At 38.7% G+C, this 24,346-nt stretch overlaps 1 protein-coding gene and 1 long non-coding RNA gene across 2 annotated transcripts in view; both read left to right on the top strand.

Annotated features, from left to right (window-relative positions):
- Positions 1–136: 136 nt before the first annotated feature.
- cxcl14 (chemokine (C-X-C motif) ligand 14) lies at positions 137–8,982 on the top strand. Its single transcript, XM_020607475.1, has 4 exons — positions 137–463; positions 2,071–2,176; positions 5,821–5,934; positions 6,649–8,982. The coding sequence occupies exons 1-4, from the start codon at positions 400–402 to the stop codon at positions 6,662–6,664; spliced, it is 300 nt and encodes a 99-aa protein (XP_020463131.1). The 5' UTR covers positions 137–399; the 3' UTR covers positions 6,665–8,982.
- A 3,087-nt stretch (positions 8,983–12,069) lies between these two features.
- The window catches only part of LOC109964288 (uncharacterized), a 16,090-nt gene continuing 3,813 nt past the window's right edge, over positions 12,070–24,346 (top strand). Inside the window, exon 1 of the long non-coding RNA XR_002275491.1 lies at positions 12,070–12,393. This is a non-coding gene — a long non-coding RNA (uncharacterized LOC109964288). The remainder of the gene's footprint in view (positions 12,394–24,346) is intronic.

Raw genomic sequence — 24,346 nt, 5'->3', positions numbered from 1 at the left:
CCTTTCCATGTTCTCCACTTCTCCCTCGCAGTGCCACAAGTGTTTGATTCGCTGTCTGGCCGTGAATATTAATGAGAAGGGAACAGCAGGCTGCTTTTTAAAAGCGCTGCTGCCTGCCTCTCCACAGCAAGCGAGTGAGAGAGTGAGACCTAAAACAACTGACGGGAAATTCATCCAAGCGCTCAGGACGCACAGACGGAGTTGCACAACCAGCTTTCCAAAGGGACTCCAAAAAGCAGACAGCCCTCAGTTCTACCAACACTCACTGCAAGTGGATTTTATTTGCAGCTAGAAAGACTTTTTGTTGATAATTTGGGGCATTTACTTATAGAGACAGTTTAGAGAGCTCTGATTTTGAGGCGCCTGTTTCCTTTTTTTGTTTTTTTAACTTGTGAAGACATGCATCGGTGCACAGCAGTGCTACTTTTGTTAGTTGTGGCCTTATACTTCCTGAGCACAGAAGGTAAACTACAATACTCTTTACTTGTTCATTTTTAGTTAATAATTTTCTTAAATAGGCTGTTTGGCACTGAAGCTATGGTGATATAGTGTAACTGAGTAACTAATTGTAGGTGGAGACCTATGGTTTAAAAAATTCACTCCTTCCAACCAGAGTGTTTGAAACATGATTGAAGTTGCTGCCAACAATCCTCAAATTTCCTGCACAGATTTGAAAACAACTCATGTCTCAGTGACGCTTGTTGCTTGTGAATTGAAAAAAATGATGTAACACAAAAAAACCTTTGTAAAATGAACTGATTTAACATAAAATACAAAAATGTTGCGGTCTGGGACAAAAGCTTTGCTGATGCTACACCATTAAAAGCGAGAACAACATATCATAAAACCTTTCATCTATAATTGTGCACACAAAAGCTGTGGCGCTTGTTGCTTGTGTGTTGATTCTCACAAAATGACTTTGTTGGCATTACCAGAATGCCACCCGCTGTACTCCTTTTACTCTTAATGTTAATTCTGCATTTTATTCATAATCTTATTTTATTACTAAGAACTAAACAGTAATAACAGTGAATGGTATAAAAGTCTGAGCTCATCATGAGCCTTAAGTTGGCATTCTTAAGCATCTTTGCATCCTGGATCTCTCTCTGGGACTCACTGAGGCCATTTGGTGGCTGGAACAAAATCTTAGTTACAGGGATTTTTTTCTGGCCAGTAACAGATTTAACAAGGAAAACATTTGCAAATCCACAGTGAAAGACCTGTTTCTGCAACTGTCAACCTTTAGGGGAAATGTCTATATTAATCAGGAGCATTATTGTAGTTTGTCATGTCTTTCAGAAATATCCCAGTTGAGAGATTCATAAAAAGATTGGCTATGGTGCCATTGCTAGCAAGCAGACATTAGAAGTAAACAAGTACTTGACTTTAGAAAGGAGACCCATTTGTTTCAGTCTTAACTATGTGGAGTGTTGGAGCAGTTCCTGACAGTATACATGGACATATTAACCTGTGTCACCCTGGTTTTATTGGCCTGTTTTGTCCAGTATGTGTGTGCTGAGAGCTTGATCCGCTTTGGGGTTTGTGATAGATTTAGTGGCCAGCGATCAGGACAGCTGATGGATGAAGGAAGCCTTGAACTATCAAGTCATCACATCCCATCACAGATATACAATCCAGCAAAACTCATTTCCTTTGCCTTGTTAGCAGTACAAAGTAACAACAAGGAGAAAACTCAACTTGAAGAAGATGATAGACTGAAATGATTAAATGATTAAATGCGACTGTATGTGCAAGAATTTTCTAAACCAGGTGGCTAATAGTGAAGGAGGATGGAAAGTTTTCGTCCACAGACACAGGTTCTCCCAGCCTAACTCAAATCCCTTCATTGTGAATTCAGAAATCATCTGAGCTGCACTGGATAAAATAGCAGTTAATTGTGCTTTTGTGCAGCAAACAGAAGTAGTAAAAAAATATGTTTAGAAATACTTTTGCATGGTACCACCTACCCTGTATGTGTTGATATATGACTTTATTTTAAACTTTCACTTTAACAGAAATGCAGTGACTAAAGACAAATTCAGTTATACTTTGTGCTGGATTTCTCCACAGCTTACAAGTGCAGGTGCACCAGAAAAGGACCAAAGATCAGATACAAGGATGTGCAGAAGCTGGAGATCAAACCCAAACACCCGTACTGCCAGGAGAAGATGATATTGTGAGTCGTGCTTTTTATTGTCCTTCAGTTTCTTTTGCCCTCCTTCGGTCAGTCTTTCTCTCCAGTGCTGCTTTTCTGTCCTTTCCTCAATAGTCTTGCTGCTTCTTTTTCTGCATAATTTCATTTTGCATTGTTTTCACCCTCCATCCACCTGATCCTCGTCATCCCTTTTCTTCTTCCTCATTCTCTCGACCATTTTCTACCTATCTTTGTCTCTCCTGTAGCCTTTTTCCTCTTTTCATATTCCTGCTTTTCTTCTCCACTACAAGTAAGAGATTCCCATACTTGTGTGGCACTCTGATATACAGCTGTAACTGCCTTACATTCTTGGCAGCTGTACAGGTGTTATCAAAACATCCTGTCATCTGTGCTTAAATCACTCATGGGGATTTATAGTGTGATAATAAACTGATGGTTTAATTACACCCAACAGCCAGGAGGTGAGGAGAAAAGAAACACCACATTACAAAACTTTCTAGTGGAGAATCTAATAGGATTAAACTGATGTAATGATCAATTGAAGTATTATCGCTTTATTATCAAACAATTAAAATGTTGTTACATACATAGTGTATATGTGCAACATTGTAGGTTGTGTACAATGCATTAATCACATACAGTGCATCAGCACCACATCATTATATCTAAAGAATTGATACAATGCTTGTATAACAGTCATGTATGTTCACCTATCGTCCTAAAAGCTGGCTTCAATTTTTATTTTCCATGCTAAAGCCACACTTGGTTTGTGAATTGTAGACTCTCTGTTTGATCCTTCCACCTACTCTGTCTCTGCCTTCTGACCTGTGGCCCATTAAATCACAGCCTGAGCAGACAGACAGCTGTTATGTTCAATCTGAGCCAACATGGAATGCAGCACCATCCTCTCTGATGTTACCTATGGCTCCTCTCCAAAAGAGATCCAACCTGTGGTGCTCTGACACTCCGATCTTAAACAAATAAGCTTGTATACAGTATGCACTATATAACCTTATATGAGTTTGATTGCTGGGGATACAATTTCACCCAGAGCTGCAAATGTGCTCGCTTGTGTTTGTTTGAAGTTTCATGTCACACCCACATGACGGGACAACAGGAATGTTTGGTCGACCTCGCTGGGGTCAGTTACACATTCAAGGCACAAACTCTGCTGCCATCTGCCGGCAAATTACACTGTCACACTGTTAAACACGATCTGGGTAGCAGCAGCAACCACTGAGAAAACAGATTGTGAGAATGTGTCTGTGTAATTTCTAATGAATCATGTCTGCCATTTTATTTTAAAATGTTTATTCTAATTGATAACATTTCTTTTTGTTTAATCAACAATGTAAGAATTAACAATTCAACTTATCTGTGTGGGTTAATCACTGAACATAGCAAGTGTTCATGCAGAAAATAAAAACACTGGGAAATGTTAGATTTGGTCTGTATCAACCCACACGTCTGTAGTGTGGACAACCTGCTATGCAGCCGTTATTTACGCCTCCTTTATTAGCATGAGCTGGGGGCCATCAGCCACTGGTGCCCAGTGAAAAATGAGTCTCAGCGGGCTCTGGAAAGCCACAGAAAGAAAGCGAGCAGGAGAGAAATGAGCGAGAGAGCCCCTCCTCTGGTCTTTGTTGTTGTCGTTTGGCTTACGGCGCTCAGTTTGGCATTCTGAGCGACCACTCCTAGCCATAAACACACAAGCTTGGAGCCTCAACATGCTCCTGTTTTCTCCATTTCTTTCTCTTGTAAATTCATTTCTTTCCCAGTTTATTCACCCTTGTTTTATTCCTCTCTGTATATTTCCTATCTTTCTTCTCAGTGTCTTTCTCTTGCTCTTACTCATCTTCTGCCATGTTTTATGCCTTGGTCACTGGTGGATAAAGTAGTCCAAACATTAAGTTAAAATTTGTAATTCCATACAAGATTGCTCCTTTACAAATAAAGGTTATGCATTCACAATTTTACTTGAGTATAAGTATACCAGTATTATCAGATACCTCAGCCATTATGTTACTGTCACTCTTATATTATGGAATTAAAATTCTTTTTTAATGTTGTAGCTAATTATATTAGGGTTATTTATTTTGGTTATTGAACCTACTTTATAAACCTTTTGACATTTTATTTAATAAGATAATCATATATTTGTATATCTAAATTTGTTAAAGTGCACTATTTCCCATTTACATGTAATAGAAACATTTAGTAGCAGCATAGGAGAATACTCGCAGCCATCACTTCCTTTTCCTTTTCTAGTTGCCTTTTGCTTTTACTTTTCTCACATTCTCCTCCTCATCTGCTTATGAATATTTGTCTGTTACTCTCCTTTTCTTAACAGTGAGTGCCTTGTTTCTATCCCTTTGCTGCTGTGTAATAAAGGTTCATCTTGTGCTAACCATATTAGCTTTTAGAGCCAGTGGCTGCACTTCAGCTGCCCAGTTGAATGACAATGAGGGGGAGCCAAAGCTCAAATTAACACAGTAATTAAGTTAAATTTCACCCCTACTGAGCAGCCCTGGGTGAGCATTAAGGGTGGGTTTATTAGAGGTTTGCAGATACGAGTCCATTGGCACGCACGTACTTTCATGTCCTTTTAGTCAAACCCACACACAAAGCTGAGTCAAAGCTCAGTGTTTCCACAACACAACATGTACAGCTGAATGGGCAGAAAAATAGATGCTAAACACTTTAATCCTTAATCTACTGAATGCTGCATTTTTATCAAAAGACAAGTCTTTTCTCTTCCAGTCAACTCATTTCACATTCATGGTTTGGTGGCCTTTGAGTGTGTCACGGGATAAGGAGGCCCCATGGCATGGTGGGTGTTTTTTCCTCACATTTCTCTTGTTTGGCCTGAATATGCCTCATGCAGCCAGACTGTCTCTACAGAGAGACCGATTTATGCAATGAACTTAGATGTCACATTTTTAAGTGGCAGCACCATAATAAATCTCCCTCACTACGAAAGTGGCCACCCTGTGCAAGCTGAGCTTTTGAATTGTGAGCACATTTAACTGTGGAAATGCTACTGAGGGTAGTGTAGAACTGCAGAAAAAAATTGTAGTGCAAAAGCATGTCAAATGTGCTAAAACTGAATTGGTCTTTCAGATGGTTTGAAGGCATTCAACAGATCAGGACTTTTCTCTATTCATCTTATCCAGAGTTCATACAAACACACTCAAGTTTTCACCACATTTTGATCCTCTCTCACACTCTTTGAATTTGATCTCCAGACATATTGCGAAGCCTAATAAAACTATTTTGAAGCCTTGTGATTACACAAGGACTTGAAAAGACCCATGTTATTTCATAGTTTCTATACTCCTCTGCTGTACTGTTTTTTTGGAGAAATCTAGTGCACATTTCTGAGCTGGAAAGCCAGTTTGGAAGGAAACTGACATGATGCTACAGCAGCTAATTTGCTGAATGACTGTCTTCACTTAAACTCGACTGAGGGTACAAATAAAGTCGCATACAACGAGGTGCAGACCAGTGTGAGCTTCACTGCAAGTCCAGTAACATAAAAACACAATTTTTGACTTGTACACTGTTTTATTTAGCAGATATTTTCAGTTATTATATCTTCATCAGGGAGGTGAAGGCAAAATATTTTGATAATAACATTAGACTTTTTGTTTTTCCTGTTTCTTCAGCGTGACGATGGAGAATGTGCCTCGTTTCAAAGGGCAGGAATATTGCCTTCATCCCAATCTTCAGAGCACCAAGAATCTGGTCAAATGGTTCCGCATCTGGCAGGACAAACACAGGTAAACTCACAGAACACCTTGACAATATCAGATAACACAGCTGGTTTAATGTCAGACGTCATAGCTTCATTGTTTAGGAACTAACTGATAATTACAGTGGAGCATTTAGCAGATAAACGGCCAGGAGATGGTAGAACCCAAACACAGAGCTAAAAGGGCTGTGAATACTGGGCTTACAGTCATCAGGTGACCAGAATCACAACTCCAAATGAATGCTAATGTGCTCCATGTCAACTGGATGCATAAAAAGGTACACTAGCCATGATGCACACACCACACAGCTTTTTCTGTTATCTACCGGCCTGTGTTATGACTAACCCCGAGTTGAAGCCCATGTCCAGGGGTTTCTCCTTGATGCTTTATTGATTTAATACTTGAAACACTCACCTTTACTCCCCACAGGGAAGTCAGAGGTCAGGCTCAGCCACAAACTGACATGTGGAGAAGGTAGAGATTCAATATTTCAGTCAGACTACACAAGAGCATTTCCACTGGGGCTCTGGGGTTACAAGGTGATTAGACCTTTGTCCTTCATTTACATCCACAAGGCCACCAGATGAAAAACAAGTAAGCTTTGATCTGTGTTCATCCACAGAAGGAAACACCTGGTGGCAGAATAATGTGAAGGCCACCGAAGGAATGAATCTTTAAGAGTGAGTTGATCAAATGTTTGAAATCACAAATTATTTAACTCTGTTTTTGTTTCTTTTACAGGGTGTACGAAGCCTAAAACTGTCCAGCACACGTGGATCAAAGGAGACAAAACATTGGACACCCCCAGGACTGTTTTTGTGAAGTACATGAAGTTCTCTACAACCAAACTGTACTTCTTCCGCTTCTGCCAGAGATCTGTCAAGCGCATTAAGAGATATCTTTAGTTCATTTATAAGCTGGTGAGCTTTTAGTCAGCTATCAATCTAGTTACAATCACTTTCCATAGCGGACAAGACGCCACCGTCTCTGCTCAAACAGTTGTAGGTTTGGTCAATTGTGATTTAAAGGGACCTCTCTCTTGCTTTGGCTTTTAGGCTTTCAAAGTGAAGAACATGTAGAAATGTGTCGTTCCGTTTCATAGGCTCTCACTACTCTGTGTTCAGTGTGACTGGTATAATATATGGAAAACACCAACACTTAAGATCTGGTTACATGGGTTAAGAGGTTGTAATCGAAATGCAGAGATAAAGGTCCTCAGTGGTTCTATCTATTTCTAGCGTAGGATCAGTCAGTCTGCTTACATATAATACACAAGTTACTGTTGTTCAGTGAGATAGTGGTCTACCACTGTGTGTGTGTTTACCATGTGCATGCTAGTCATATGTATCAAACAGCCACACCACTCTACAGCACCACTTTGTCAAATATTATCAAATTAATTGTCAGGGTGTAGGTTCAGTATATATTTAAAAGTACTACAAGTTCATTTGTGCCATTGCTACACTCAGTAAGAAGGCAATAGTGTGTAGTGGACATCAACAAAAGATCTGTTATTTGTTTTTACTGATTTGAAGATTTTTTTTAGCTCAGTTTCTTGAAATAAATGTGTAATGAAGCAATATTTCCTGAAATCTGCCTAGATATCCACTGTACTGATGTTTAAAGAATAAGGCTGGTAGTATCCTGTATTTGTGCTGTTGTCAACCAATCCTTTAAAGAGACCAAAATGAACAATGGCTTAGTTTGTCTGTGGCGTTCTGTAGTATTCAAACCCATTAAAGCATATATTCCTAAAGACAGGTCAGGAATAAATACTTTTGTTTTTTAAAAAGGCTAAATAACCTCCTAAAGCAGCTGGGCATTGAAGTTCTTAGCAAACACTACACAAAGCAGACCGAGTGGCACATTTGTTGAGGGACTATTTTTAGCTGTATATTAACACATTTGGTGCTTTGCTGAGTAGTTATGGCACCAGAACACTGGCTCAAACTAGGGTTAAGATTAATCGTATCATCCAGTGCGACAGTGTTGCTCAGTGATGTGCTTTTAATAGATTTTAGCCAATAATGGAGCTCTATGGCACAGATACAGTAAGTTGTATCAGGTCTCAGACACTCACGAAATATTTATTAGGATTGATTCATTGTTGGTCTTGTGTTTTTTTAAGGGATTTGCTAACAATAAGCAAAATACAAAATATTATTTCAAACAGGTTACGGACTGTGTTACTGTCTGAGCGCTGGATGAGAGCAAAATCTGACTTTTTTAGAATTAAAGTGGTCCATTTTGGTAGAAAATTCAAATATTCTCTATCACAGTGACTATCCACATACCAAACAGCACTCACAGTTGTTTAAATATATGGCAGGCTAGTCATTTGTACTGCTAATGATCATTTCACTGTCTCCTACCATACTACGTGGTTGATGATACTCTGCTCTGTAATGAGTCTCCTCTAGTAGATCTCCCGAACAGTGCTGTCAGTTGTGTCCTTATTTTGTGAGCTATAGATACACTTTGTTATAAATGTGGTTGTGTGTTGTTTATTGTCACCAAACAGAATTTTATGACGTGTTGATTCATTTGGCAGTTAATTGGGTAACACACCTCATCTCAACAGCACAAACTGCATCTTCCAAAATGATCATCCAGTTGAATAAAGCCTTCTCTGCAACATTTTGAACAAACATTGATCATTATCATCTTCATGAAGGATGGTTTATTTCAGCACTGTTGGATTAGTTCTAACTAGGTGTGCCTAATAAATTGCCAACTGAGTGCATATATAAAGTAGCATATATACAGAAGAGGTTTCTCTTTATATTTTGAAGAATGTGTATTACCCTTTGTATTATATCCTATATTTAAATATATATACAGATGCATTTGTAAATGGACCAGTATAGCATATGTTAGTGAGAATGAATCCACCTTAAGGCTCTGTAGTGTCACATACATTGTATTACTGCATTCTAGTTGTTTTTGCTATTTAAATTTGATTTGGTAAGAGATATTTGGAGGATGAGTGTTGGGACTGACCCACTATATATACACTGTTAGACAATGCATAGAGTGTAAAACAATAAAAACAGCAATAAAGTGTTTATAGAGCAACTCACATTTGTATTTGTGTATTCATTTATTTAATTAACTAAACTGAAAAAAGAAGAAACTTGCTGCAAATGTATTAAGGGGCAGAAAAAACAAACACAAAAAAAATTAAGCTTCTTCAGACTGGTGTGCTGTGAGACAAGGAGTCCGCTAGGTGGCGGTATATACCAATTGAATTATCAATTGAGTTAACATTATTTTTTAATCAGATGTAACAAAAGCCTACAGTGCGCTGTTGATTAGTTTAAATTACTGTATAATGATATAATAGATTTTAAATGTCTTCTTGAGACTGGAGGTTTTGCACATTTTTAATAAATCAGTAATAATTATCATCAAATATATTAATGTAAAATTTAACAATATCAAAGTAACGTTTTCCTACAAGAATACTGTGGTGCTCCACTGGTTCGGATGAGCGGAGCTGGCCTGACCCTATCCTAAACTGTGACATCTAACTATCCAGCTGTGTGCTGGCACCTAGGCTGACATTGAGGAGAACACCTTCTCTGTCTTTTCTTGGCTTTTATTGAACAGAATAAGAATGCAAAATGAAACTGCGATATACCTGGCACCGTGTGCTCACAGGAAAAAGAAAATAGCAGAAAAAGAAAGCAGTAGCAACACTCCCTCAGGGTATTCCATGTTCCACGCCAACTGCGATCAACCTGACACACCCACCTGTTACCCCTCTTATACTCTCCCGTACTGGTTCCTCCCCAAACCCCACATTGGACAGAACAGCGCGGGTATTTCACCGAAACAACGGTAACCAATACATGCACAGCTTTCAACAACAGTGTCAAACCCATTTGCACACAACAAAACACATGAACATCGGCGGCCGGTCAGGGTCGCCACCACAATACTTTACTTTAGATACTTTCAGTATATTTTCCTGAAAAATATCTATCTATTTAAGCTAGCTAGATATATAGATATAAAACATTTAAGTGACTAATTTAAACAAATCTGACTGTTGATTGCCATATATAAATATATAACACATAATGGGAGTTATCTCACATATGCACATACCAACAGTGTCAATTAAAATAAACTAGAGAAATGCATTTCCTGTCGAAAATGCGTGTGGATGCTGTGTGCTGAAAGATTGCCCTGAAAATGCTGAACATTTTGACATGTGAAAGGGATATTTACCTGAAAGTATGCTGAAGTACAATTTTCCCATTAATTTGAATGGGGCAAGATTGTCAAAATAAAGCTAAATATTTCAAACTGATTGATCTCCAATGTGACACCGTCTTAAAGAAGAAGTTCAACTCTCTTAAACTGGATGAGTTTTATGCTTCATTAAGTGCAGCCAAATATCCAAACATCCAGAAGATGGCACAGAGGATGCTGGTGTTGTTTGGCTCTACCTATGTGTGATGAACACCAACAAAGCACCCCACAGATCCCAATTGAGTGATGAACACCTCAGATCTGGGGCCTATTTCAGGAAGGCGGTTTAACAAACTCAGAGTTCAAACCTGAACTCTGAGTTGACTTACACAGAGTTGGAAAACTTGGAGTTTTTGGTTTCAGAACAGCTGAAAAGAGTTGGTTTAATCAACTCTGAGTTGTCTGACTCAGAGTTAGGCGCGTGCCACGCGACTATAAAAAGCCCTGAACAATGGAGTGAAGAAATTACGAGTCACCATGGCAACAGGACCAAGCCAAAATAGGTCTGCGTTTTTCCCCGACAGAAATGGATGTGCTACTACAAGGATATAGTGACTACGAGCCCATATTTCGTAAAAAAAAAACAAAAAAACAACACGGCTGCAGCGGCGAAAGAGAAAGAGTTAGCTTGGGGGAAAATAGCTGCCCGAGTCAATGGGTACGTTTACATTTTAATCATACAGTGTTCGGTGTAAGTAATTACTAAATAATGTTAGTAATGTTATTATTTGTCACTTGTAAAGTAAGGAATGGTTCTTAATTCTTCAATAATTGAATGAGTAACTTCAGTAATTGCATAAAATACCGATTTTTGTACGAATTAAAAGTGCAGTTTTATGTCTACCCTTTCTTAAAATTCCTATTGTGGTTGATATGGGATTTGTAAAGTAATGATTAATAAATAATCCAGTACGTTTTATGGAGAGTAATTATTACATTAATCAAAATACTTTTTTAAAATTGACCCAACACTGATGTAATAATATAAGAATTGAATTTTAATTTTCATGTAGGTGCATTGATGGGAATATGTGTGCCATCAATGCATCCAACCGCATTAGGAAATCCTGAAGGGGATTCTAATTATTAGTTTATTTCCAGAGGTCACATCAAGATGTTATTAACTGATCATCATTTGTCGGATTAGCCTTGCTGAAACGAATTCAATACCACTAACCTGCAATCCTGTGAAACTCCTCTTTAATGGCTCTGAGGGGTTTGTGCCCAGGAAACACAACAAAAATTCACAGAAAGCGCTTGAGGGTGAGGCACACTTTCCGAACTATTCTACATACTGTGGCCTTACTAATGTGCTCTGCATCCCCGATGTTATAAAGAAAACTGCCGTTTGCAACAAATCGTAACGCAACACAAAGCATCTGCTCGGATGTAAGAGCACGGCCACGATGGGTGATGTGTCTGATGTATGGGTGGATAAGATTATTGATATATGTTATGGACTCTCTAGAAAAATGGTACCACTCAAATAAAAATACATGGGGATATGACAAAAAATCAACTGAGGTAGGCCTATTTAAACACCTTTCACAAAAAGGGCCGGAGACCGGAGGAAACTCTGGGTTTCCCGAACAAAACCTGCTCCCGACCAGGTTAGGTTCACAGAGTAAGTTGCCATAGTAACTGACTCTGAGTTTAGATTTCCTCTCTTTTTGAAACGGGTTTAACTTACCCCGCTTTCACGGGTTTAAGTTACCTCCGTTTCTGAAACCGAAAACCCCGAGTTTTCCTCATTTCGGGGTTAACAAACTCAGAGTTTCAACAAAACCTCCTTCTTGAAACTGGCCCCAGGAGAGCTGTAAAGCATCCACACAATTATTACACAGACATAGACACTTGTGTTGTGAATAGAGGCTCAAGAACTCCATTCCAGAATAAGCTTGTTGTCTGCAAGGCGGGGTCAGTATTTGGCAGCAGCCTCCCGCTGTGTTCACAGTGAGAGGGCGGGACCAGTATTTGGCAGGTTGGTCTCAGGAGGGTGTGTTAGTATGAGATCCTCGCTGAGCAAGTATCTGCAAACGGGTACCAGAGCCAGTCCAAGCATAAAAACGGGAACCGCATTATTATCGAGTGCCTTTGCAATGTTTCCGACGGTATTTTTATGCTGTCTGCTTTGATATAGTCGAAGTTGTCTTCTCTTCAGACGTCGACTACAGAAACCAAACAAGAAATTAATGCATCTTGCTCCGCGTTCCTGATTGTTTTGACCTGGTAAGATACCCCGTAGCGACTGATTAGCTTCCTCTGCTAACAGCGCTTCCTCTGGTTCACTCAGCATCAGTAGCTAATCCTAGCCAGCTAAGCTAGCTGCGTCTGAAGCTTTGTGCTTTCTTTCTAATACATTTTGGCTTACATGTGGTTTATGAGTTCATTTGCCGCGGTTATATCGCTATTTAGAGGCTAATACCCAACTGAACAGTGGGTGTTAAAACCGTTTGTGACATTTGTGTTACCGGCTAACGGCTAGCAGCGGAGGCAGTTCACATCACATCTGTGGCTCCGCAGGCATAGCAAGCTAACTCGGCAACAGAAAATAGATAAACTGTCATAAAAAATTTAATTATGAGAAGGTATTTTGATGCCCCACAGTTAAGACTGCACAGTGCCTCATGTTTTTCGTTTGGGAGACATTTTATGTAGTTTTCATCAGTAGTTGTTTTATTGTATCTGTATCAAGAATGTGACAAAATCACCTGTTTTATCGGTGATTGTACACAACAGCGCTCAGAAACACAACGTTACATCCTGTGTTTCGGGTATCCGATGTTCCTGTTTCTTAACAGCCGTAGTTTCGTTTTCTCGTAGGCTGTTGCTGGAAAGCTTCATCGTGTACAGTGGTGGTCAGGCTCTGTTAAGTGAAACTACTGGAATGTTCTGGAGTTTTGTGGCACAGTGTTTGCCATTGAGGTTGTTTTACTTGACTTGTTCCTGAAGCAGATTTCCATCAGTGGGCTAAGAACTGACCTGAGGATGTGACTGATGGGCTTTCATTTCTTAGTCTTATGCGTATTGCATAATCATATCCGACCATTGCGCTGAGTTAGTACAGATCGATCCCATCATTTGGTAAAGGAACTGCCATCCATTACAAAAGATACAGCAAAATAGACACAAACATGTAGATTCATGTAAATATATCGAGATAATACAAGTTGCTATCAGATATTTTGGGATCATTCAACTAATTGTGGCTTTTGATCTCTAGAAAATAATAATATAAACGACTTTGGACGCTTTAACATTTTAAACAGGATGTTTAGAAAATACCTTAAGACAATTTACAGACAACGTAAATGACTTGTTTGAGACAGTAATTGGCAGACTAAACACAAATCATTAGTTGCATCTCTAACCTAGACCAGTTAAAATGAAACCCTACTAGATGTACCGGAAACAAATTCCTTGGGTGTAACATACTTGGCCAGTAAAGGTGATTATCCTTATCCTTAGATGGAGATCACTGGTTCCCAAACTTATTTTGATAACATTATTATAATCATAAAACATTTAAGTCACTTGTCTAAAAACAAATCTGACTGTGATGAGATAAATATATAAAGATGTAGCACTTAATGTGAATTGTCTCACGTATGCACATACCAACAGTGTCAAAACCCCCCACCCTCAGAGTGGGATGAGACTGTGTGTGTAAGATGACCCATAGTTTTTATATGGAAGGTGACCACACACAAACACACACATAGCAGTGTCATAACCACACAGCTGGCTGCGTTGTGTGGGATTGTTGTTGCCAGGTCAATTAAAGATTGTTTTAAACTCTGTGGACAGGGGCCAAGCTGAACCGAACGTGGTCCAAAGAAGGGCCAAAATTCACCACATTCAATGGGTCTAATTCTGGTTTGATTTATTTCACAACACATTTACTGTTTAGTCAGTTATTTAAGTATTGCTTCCTTCCATAGTATGAGAAGACAATCAAAATGTGGCATTTATAGCCTGTAAAAAATTCAGGGACTAAATATGTTGCAGTTGGACAGTAATACAGTGCTGCGAGCTACAAAGGAAAGGAGATACCTCTGTATTTAATAAGAAGCTTTGGAAACCAAGAATATTTTCTCTTGGGGTACATTAAGCCTAGTTTCGCACAGTGTAGCGCTGACCTGACTCAAAGATTGTGTAAATGGAGATGATCCATTAGGCAGCTGAAATAACAAAAGTGTTTTCATGTTGTTCAGAAGGCCTGCAAGGGCAGTTTCCCATCATAATCTGGGTTTTCTTTAAACTAAAAATAAATAAATAAATAATATAATCCAACCTTGGGCCACGTATATTTATAATATGTTGAAACTGAAGAGGAATTTTAACACCCCTAAGCATCAACTATTTGCTTGGTCATAGATGTGTAGTGAAGAAATCTATGTTAATCAGCATTTTCATAACCCACATATTTGCCTTTGATATAATTGTGAATACAAAAACAATATAAAGAGTAGGGCTGCAAATAATGATTATTTTCATTATTTATACCAGAGCTCAGAAATAAATCCACTCCATTAATTTCAGAAGACTGGATTGAAGCATTACCACTGAAATTACTGTTGTGCATACATACCAAACGGATTCTGTGCAGCAGATGTCTGAAAATCTTTCCTTTCTGAGAGTATAAAAAATGTCCACATATCTATTCAGGTATTTGTCATGATGAATGCACTGCATTTTGATTCAGAGTTTGTTCAGCTGACTTAACATTTTTGTGGTTGACCCAGATTTGGGGTAAAGGAAAACACAATTTACTCCTTAAAATGGATCGTTGGTGTGTGTTGATGTCATGTGTCATCAGGTTATTTAGTGAGTGAAGCTCAGGTCAAACAGGATCAAACATACCTGTGTGTTGCTATATAATTTAACATTTGTACTATATTCTACCAGACAAAACCCAGAGAAGCAGAAGGCCACAGCTTGAGGATACATGAAGCAGCTGGTTGGACTAAAGTAATCTTGGGGTGAGAACTAGTTCTCAGTAGGTTTAAGGGCACTGCTCTAACTGTACAGCATCTGTTGAGAGTGTCAGGCCACTGGAGAGATTACACAGTGATGATAGTCACATGACTGGAAATACAGGATGACAGACTATTATAGCCGCTGTCGGTAACCTTTGACACCATTTTTATACTGCTGACTAGGGCTGCTCTGGATATGCGTGGTAATAATTAGTGAATATTCAAATATTATGCTGGGGGTTGAATGGGTGGACATTGTGCTGCAGCTAAAAGTGCCTCTTTGCCCATCTGGCAGTACTTGAGGTTAAATATCTACATCAAAACTAATGAAAGTTGTTGTGTAATATTTAACGTAACATGACAGATCTTTGTAACCATTTGTACAATATACTACATGTTTGTCCGTCCACCGGCTGCAGCAAGGTCACAAATCTGACGTCCAAGGGTGGGCAGTCTCTGACTGCTAAAATTGAAAACTGATTACCTACCTAACAAACAAATATCTGAATAGTTGGATATCCAGATCCAGACCTGCTACTTACAGGATCTTCACATTACGTATGTGCAAGTCTGTGGTTTTTAAGATATTTTAAAAAAAATCAATGCAGGATTGGAAAGCTAAAATTATATACAGCATCTCTCTGTACAATGGTTTATATATATTTGTCTTCCAGTTTAGGCTGGGTGCTTTTTATTCACCTCTCGTAGTGTCTTTTTTTTTCTTTTGCTTGTTTTTCACCTGCAGCTAATTATTTTCTGTGGTTTATTACAGTGGTACAGTATTGACATGTGATAACCTGTGGCCAAGTAGGTTCCTGTGTGTACTTAATATTTTATGACAATTATTTATAATCAAAGTTGTTTTTATTTTATTTTATTGAAGTTCTGTTTTATAGATTTCAGAAGCTGGATTCAGGTCAGTCATCACTGTCTCAATACCCAGTGATCCTCGCTCACCTCGGATTAGGTAGACCAAAGCTTAGCAGGTACTTTGGCTAATAGATTAATTCGACCTTGATCTCAAAGTTGGGTTTCCTGACTTTGATTTGGCAGTAGTGCAGCTTGGCTTGGATTGGAGAGTAAAGTAAAAAAGTATGTTTTTTGGCAGCAGGCCCAGTAATCAAAGTGATCAGTGGTACTCAGCCATTTAGGTCACATTGGACTGAGAGCCATTGCTTGTCTAGATGAATTACAGTAAAGGGACCTGCTATAAATCTGTGTTTAAAAAGCTTTAATAATGAATTTTGTTTAAAGTATAGATTTCTCTTGCTCCAATTATTTATTTGGACCAAAGAAATCTGTTGAAAAATGGCATATTATCACAGCCCATTTCCTTTGTAAGTCCACAAATGATAATACTGGACTAATGTCTAGCCCTAGCATTACACTACAAACCCACAACATTTGTTGGTTTCTGCTATATAGCAACGTTGTCAGTTTTGGTGTCCTCACACGCGTCTCTCATAGAAAATTAAGTTGAAAAAAATTACATAAATTAGGCAAATCACTCATCAATAGGGGGCAACACTCGGGTGAAACAGTTTTCAGTGGCACAAATGAGCAACCACCGTGTGTTAGGTTGCATGGCGGAAGAGGTTAGGAAATCTACCTAGGGCATCTTAAACAGAAGACCTGCTCTGATGCGTCTTCCTCATATGGCCCAGACTCAGATCTTGTTATGAGCTTTCACAGTTTAAGGTGCATGTGGAAATTAGGCTTTTGACTCTTGGTCGTAGACCAGCAGTTTAGATTCGCTTACATCAGCCTTGTTTTGAGTGAGCACAGTAGTGCCTCGAGTCATTGGCTCAAAAAACACTTATGTTTAACTATCAACAATAATCACATAGATGTCAACACTTAAACAAGCTGCAAAAATATTAAACTGAACAAATGTAAATAAGGGAATAGCTTTAATAACCTGTCACTTCCTGTGTGCTCGGTGAGACTTCGCAGTGCATTGTCATTTTTTTTTGTGGTCGCTGCTTGTTCTTCTGCCTGCTCATTTGTCATTGTACACTCACAGCTGGTGTTTTGATCTGCTGTTTACACACACATACAGATGGAAATGATAAGACTTGTACTATCCTACGTAAGCTATTTGTTCTGTCTTATCTGAGTCTCATTTAATCCTTGTGTAAAGGGCAAGGACTCTTTTTTTGATGATATTTAACAACAGGCTTCGGGTTTCCTCATTGATTTTGCTGTAGTCTCACTTTCTCATTGCACCATTTCTGCCTTGATAGAGCTGTCAAGCATGTAGAATATTATGACAGGAGATGGAGAGGGATCTTTTTTTATTTTAATACAGCAAAGCTTGAACGTACCGGCTGGTGTTTTATGTGGAAATCTTTGTCAGTATGACACGTAGAGGGAGCGATGATACTAATTCAATAAAAGCTCAATGTCGTTGCTAGACTAGGCTAAGTCCAGTGACACTGGTAAGATCTGTTAAGGTTGAAATCGCATGCACTAATGTTGTTGTGAATTGTAGTCGTGCTTATTAATTAAGGTTCCCTTAAACGCTTGTCAAATGTCGCTTTATTATAGAAGTTCAATTCTGAACTTTAATTTGTTGACAAACACCAAAGTGCTAAGTGGAAAAAGGCAAGAAATACAGTATGTTGGATCATTTCACTGAGGAAAAACTACAGATAAATTCACAGCTGTGCTGCAGTGTAATACATATTCTGGTATCTTTCCATAAATGAATCAAGTTTTGTTTGGGTCAGTTGGTCAACTGAGAGATTTTGAGACACTGTTACTGTTCCCTTTGAAATCTCGGGATGTGTTATGGGTAGTCAATGACAGTGATAGCTTTGCGGTCATATTAGATTTTTTTAAATAGGATTTTTGCGTCAATGTGAAGAAGTACATAGACTTGCATTAGATAAAAACATATTTGTGTAAAGTCTTTTTATCCATTAGCAGTTTCAACATAGGCTTTCCAAAAATAGACTTTGTCATTCCACATATCAATATCAAAATAATTCATAACATGACCTAAGGGATGTAAGTGATATAAAGGATTTTATTCATTCCTCCCACCCCTAATTTATGAATAGATTTAATACATGTGGGGTGTGCCCAGCTAAGTGTTAATAAACTGTGACAGTAGATGGACTGTAGACAGACGACTGCTTACTTTCATTAACAACAAATCTGCAGATTATATTCCTGAATTGTTTGATTTATAAAAAAAACAGACAGGTCTGCAGCTATTATTTTTATTTTAGTGTTACTCTCCTAATGTTATGCCTGTGGACATTGCAGGGTGGCCATCAGTAATCACCTCTGGCTTACTACTCCAAGTCAAACAGGAATGCTCAGTGCTTAGAGCAGGCAACTTAAAATGTGCTGTTTATGAGCAGTTATATGTCCTCACTGTGTAATGGTAGGCTCTTTGAGCCCTCATCCTCCATCTTTTACTGTTTTGTTTCCAGTACACTGATACATCTGTGTGTAGGTGTGTTGCTAAAACACTTGAACCACGCAAGTCGGTATAAAACTCAGGCTTCATATTAAACAGGTTATTATTAAACTGTCCTGTTAGACTTCCTAATGTATGCATAGAAAAATGCATTTATCACTTTCAGTGTGTGCCCGCCTAAGTGCTAACCTTATAGAAACAGAATTTCTTCACAACCTGAAAGAAAGAATTGACCCAGGATAGTTGTTTGAAATCCAAACAGCCCACAGCATTTAAAACATCCTTTGGAAATAATGGAAAACCTGGGTGTATGACTTCAGCCAGTTTGGTATGAATCAATGCGAGCTTTAGGGCCTTAGTTTTGAAGGTGAGCTTGACCTCTCAAGGGCCAACAGAATTGATTATAGCTTTATAAGTCTTTTAAGCTTTAAACAAACATCTGGAATTTGAGAGATGAGCTGCATTGGATGTAAATAATGCATGCCTTTATTCCTTTATCTTTGATACTTTATAAAAGAATGTTCATAATTGGTTATATGGGAGGAGTTGTGATATTTCTTTAGTGTTCAGAAACATCTAAGGTTAATTGTTGTAAGAGTCAACAGGCAGATAAATGCATGCAAAGAAGAAGAACCTGCATGAGTATTCACCCAGTTGGCAACCAAGCAAACAATGTAAATGTTCCAAACAAAATGCTGCACTCCCACAGCTGCCAGCACAGAGCTGCACTTGTTTCCACTGTAGGCGTTCAAGCTTGTAGCAGTGTCACAGACCTTCAGGCTGGAAAAGAATGGATCTTTTTTACTGCTTCTCAACAGCATTTGCATGGCACATCAGCCTTTCTATAATATGAACTAGCGAGTGACTCGGTTGGAGTTTGGAGCAGAGTATGATTAGCTTGGAGTTTATTGAAGCGAACACCAGTCCAGGGAAATGTCCCCTCCTTCAGCAAATGCTGTTATGCAGGGCACCTGACCTTTGCAGTGGAAGTGCGTAGTGTTAATTAATCACTAGCTTCAGGCGGCTTTGGCTGCACTGGGGTGGAATTGTACAGTATAATGTGAAGTGTGCTGTTAGACAATAGAGCGTAGGTACCCTGGTATCTATTTTTAGTTGATTGTACAGTGAGTTCCAAAACAGAGACTATGACTGGTTACTTCCATTATCAACAAATCTGTAGATTATATTCTTGATAAATTCATCAGTTGTTTGGTCTATAAAAAATATTATTTTTGTTATCTGTTACAAATTTCAAAGATACTTTGAGGATAGTTTGACAGATTTTCTCTCTTTTTTTTTTTTTTGGTTCTTTTCATTTTCCACAGTGCTGAGTAAAAATCTTCAAAAATAATGATAATTTTTGTTGGATGCTCCAAACGACTTCAATGCTAGTTTGGCCTGTGTAAACGATAACGAGGCCTGATGACATGTGCTTATTAATTTATCACTGCACAGAGAGGAGTAGATAAACTAGGCTAGGGTGCTGAGCTGCTGCTGCTGACTCAAGAGCAAACATTGGTTTCATGGCTTCGTTTTTATTCCTCTTGCTCTGCCTCTTGTTTCTTTCTCTCCACTGCTTTTCCTATTAAAGTCCACATCTGCCTCTTTAACACTTCCAACGTCTAGATTCTTGCCTCCCAGCCTGACTTGACCTGCAGATATCTGTTGTAAGGTACAGAACCTTGGTTTCAGAACTTTAAGTACATTTTATACTGTACAATGTGCATCAACAAGTTTGATTCCTTGGACTAACCCCTTACCTGAAATTACATCCTTTTATATTGATAAATGACAGAATTAATACGAATCCTGGCAAAATATTACTGAATAATTTCTCTCATATAGTTAATGTTATGACACAAGTAGATCCACTGCTGGACTTCCCAGAACATATGAATAAAGTCTTATTCTTTTAACTGCTTATAATTTTCCATTGAATTATATATTTTGGGGAATTCGGTTATTTAATTTGGATATAAAATCATAATAAGATCAAATAGTTTATGCATGTAGACAAAATGTATATTTTAAGGTGTGCATTATTACCTTTTTTTTATGCCTGTAACCTGCCATGCTCGCTACATCTCTTTGTTATTGTACACATTGCTTACCCCCATTAGAAGTCAGTTTGGAAATAGTAAAGTTAACGTATTTTGAAACATGACATGATGAGGTTGCATGTAGCTGAGTTTATTTTGGAAACAGATATAAATCAAGTACATGCAAAGTAGCATTTCATGCTAAGTAAACAGTGAGAGCAAAACTGGTTAGTGTAGGCAGCTTAAAATGTGCTGTTTAGGAGCAGATAGATTTCCTCAGTAATGGTGGGCTCTTTGGCCTCCTTTCTCTCTCTCTAGCTGTTTTGTATACAGTAGACTCATACATCTGTGTGAAGGTGTGTTGCTAAAACACCTGAACTCTGCAGGCCATTATAAAGCTCAATTATTATTAGACTCCCTGTTATGCAGCCTCTTGCAAAACAGTTAATCGTGGATGGATGGCTAATTTCCCACAGGTGACATTTTATGAGTATGTATGAGTGAATGTGTAGGTTTGAGGTTAGGTGTCACACCAGACCTACTGAGAAAGTTTCACTCAGATACTGTAAATCCAAAACTGTTCTCACAGTATACCGTGGTATGAAAATTGAGCATTATCATACCATGCACATTTGCTTATTACCGGTATTAAATAAAAAAAATGCAATGCTTGCGCACCTTTCTTCCCTGACTGCCTGTCAGACTCCGCAACGGACACCACGCGCACAAATGGCAGCGGGAAGGAGGCTGAAATCACCAACCTCCATCCACCAAAAAAAGAAATTGTAATCAGCAGCACAGGGATTACTTTGGATACCTCAAAAACAGACACCTTCAAGAATGCCATCTCTCCGTACAGGTCTTAGCATGTGTCACATTTACAACTTTAACCCCAAACAATAAATGTCGGTTATAAAATGTGCTATCGAAATAGTTTTCAACATATTCTGTTGGTTCGCTAATCTCTGACTTACAAAAGAACTCGCACTGATCCCGAGCTACAACACACGTCCTGTTTTTACATCAGTCAATGAGTGATAGGCTGTTAATCATATAGTATACTGTATAGTATAACACTGTTCTGCAGTGAGTGGCCTATTAATACTTTAGTACATTTTTGAAAATAAATGGTAGATTGGATATTGGTCTATAATTAGCTAGGACACCTGGGTCAAGAGTAGGCTTTTTGAGTAGAGGTTTAATTACTGCAACTTTAAAAGCCTGTGGAACATAACCTGTTAATAGAGAGAGGTTAATCAGATCTAGTATGGATGTGTTGATTAGGGGAAAGACGTCTTTGAGCAGCCTGGTCGGGATGGGGTCCAGGAGACATGTTGATGATTTAGATGAAGCAATTGTTGAGGTCAACTCAGAGGGATCTATAGGGGAGAAGTAGTCCAAGTATAAATGAGGTCTTACAGATGTTTCTAAAGCCATTGTAGTAGATGGCACATCTGCGAGAGCTGTGGGAGTGGTCCAACCAGTTTTTTTCTCTAATAGTTGTGATTTTATTTGTAAAGAAGCTCATGAAGTCATTGCTGCTGAGATCTAAGGGAATGTTAAGCTCAACAGCACTGTGGCTCTTTGTCAGCCTGGCTACAGTGCTGAAAAGAAACCTGGGGTTGTTCTTATTTTCCTCAATCAGTGATGAATAAAATGCGGTTCTGGCACTATGAAGGGCTTTCTTATATGTTATTAAACTATCTTTCCAGGCTGTGAAAAACTCTTCTGACTTAGTGGAGTGCCACCTCCTTTCCATTTTTCGTGATGCCTGCTTTAGGGAGTGGAGCTGCGAGCTGTACCACAGGGCCGCCTCTGTTTCACTGCCTTCCTTTTCAGAGGGGCAATGGTATAAGTGTATTACGCAGGAAGGCTGCAGTACTATCAACAAGATTATCGATTTGTGTTGGAGTAAAGTTAAGGTGGCCTCCTTCCACTGTGTTGGCAAACGGCACTGAAGTAGATAAAGATGGAATTATTTCCTTAAACTTGGTAACAGCATTGCCAGATAGACATCTGCTGTAGTGGAATTGTTTCCCACATAGAGTATAATCCATTAATGGAAATTCAAAAGTTATTAGAAAATGGTCAGACAGAAGAGGGTTTTGGGGAAAAACTATTAAGTGTTCAGTTTTGATGCCATATGTCAGAACAAGATCAAGAGTGTGATTAAAACAGTGAGTGGGTTTATTTACAGTTTGAGAGAAGCCAACTGAGTCTAATAATGAACAGAATGCATTGTTGAGGCTGTCATTGTCGGCATCTACATGAATATTAAAGTCGCCTACTATGATTATTTTATCTGTACTAAGCACTAAATCAGACAGAAAGTCTGAGAATTCACTTAAAAACTCTGAATAAGGAGCAGGTGGATGGTATACAATAACAAACAGAACAGGCTTTTGAGTTTTCCAGTTTGGGTGTGAGAGACTCAGGGTGAGACTTTCAAATGAGTTTATAGCTATGTTTAGGTCTAGGGTTGATTAATAGGCTTGAGTCAAAGATCGCTGCCACGCCACCACCTCGGCCTGTGTTTCGACGGCTTTGACAGTTATTGTGACTAGGTGGAGTGGATTCATTTAGACTGACATATTCTTCCTGCTGTAACCATGTTTCAGTAAGACACAATAAGTCAATGTGATGTTCACTTATCAAATCATTCACTAACAGAGATTTAGATGAGAGAGATCTGATATTTAATAGTCCACATTTGATTGTCTTATTACTTTCCACTATAAGAGGAGTCATCTTAATTTTAATTAGGTTCTTATGAATAACTCCTCTGGAGTTGATTCTTGATTTATATAATTTAGGTGGGCGGGAGGCAGACACAGTCTCTATGGGGTACTGGGAGCGTTGGGTGGGTAGCAGCTGCAAGGAGACAGCAGAGAGGCGTGTAAGACTGCGACCCTGCATCCTGGACTCAACTCTGGGTTGTCATAATTTAGGTTGTAAAACAAACTCGTCCAGATTTCTAGATAAGAGAGCCGCACCACCCAAAGTGGGATGGATGCCGTCTCTGCTAATCAGACCAGGTTTTCCCCAAAATGTTTTCCAGTTATCTATGAAGCCCACGTTATTTTAAAGGATGTAAATACTTCCTATACTCCTGGGGCTAACATGCAAACTAACATGCTTTAGTTATATAACATGTTATATGCAGCTCTTAAAAAAAAAAAAATAATGTTTACCACTCTGTTTATTCTTTAGGATCAATCTAGTGCTGCACTCCAGCTCAGTCAACTGGCACAGTCACGTACAATAAAAATAATAGTAATTGTGCAATACTGTGAAACGGTGACATTTTCTGAGATGGATATCATACTGTGAAAATCTCATACTGTTGCAAACCTAATACTGTGTTTGTCCCTATGGGTGTGTGCATGTTTGAGTGTGACTGGTCACATTCTTACTGCAGAGTACAAGGAAGTTATGTTTAGTGTCAGGGTCATGGAATCTATGTGAAGAATTCTCTGCTGCATGATCAGGTGCAGACACATGAAGAAATACCAGACATTCATTGTTTCCCTAATGGTTTTCTGGTGATTTTAGGAAACTGTAGCTCAGAGGTGTATTTTTGTTTGTTTTATGTAGATTAGAAGTAAACGGACTCATTGGCTAAAGGATCTGTTGACCTTGTTTGTGGTTGGAGTTTTTTTTAAGCTTGTACAGCTGATATAAATTTAATAAACTGATAAATTCTGTTTAACTGTTTGTACACCCTGTGGGTTGTACAG

Source organism: Monopterus albus, unplaced genomic scaffold (genome assembly GCF_001952655.1).
Source record: "Monopterus albus unplaced genomic scaffold, M_albus_1.0 scaffold86.1, whole genome shotgun sequence".
In the NCBI taxonomy this organism is placed as follows: domain Eukaryota; kingdom Metazoa; phylum Chordata; class Actinopteri; order Synbranchiformes; family Synbranchidae; genus Monopterus; species Monopterus albus.
Note: the sequence above shows the minus strand (reverse complement) of the source record. Positions and strands in the feature narration are given on the sequence as shown.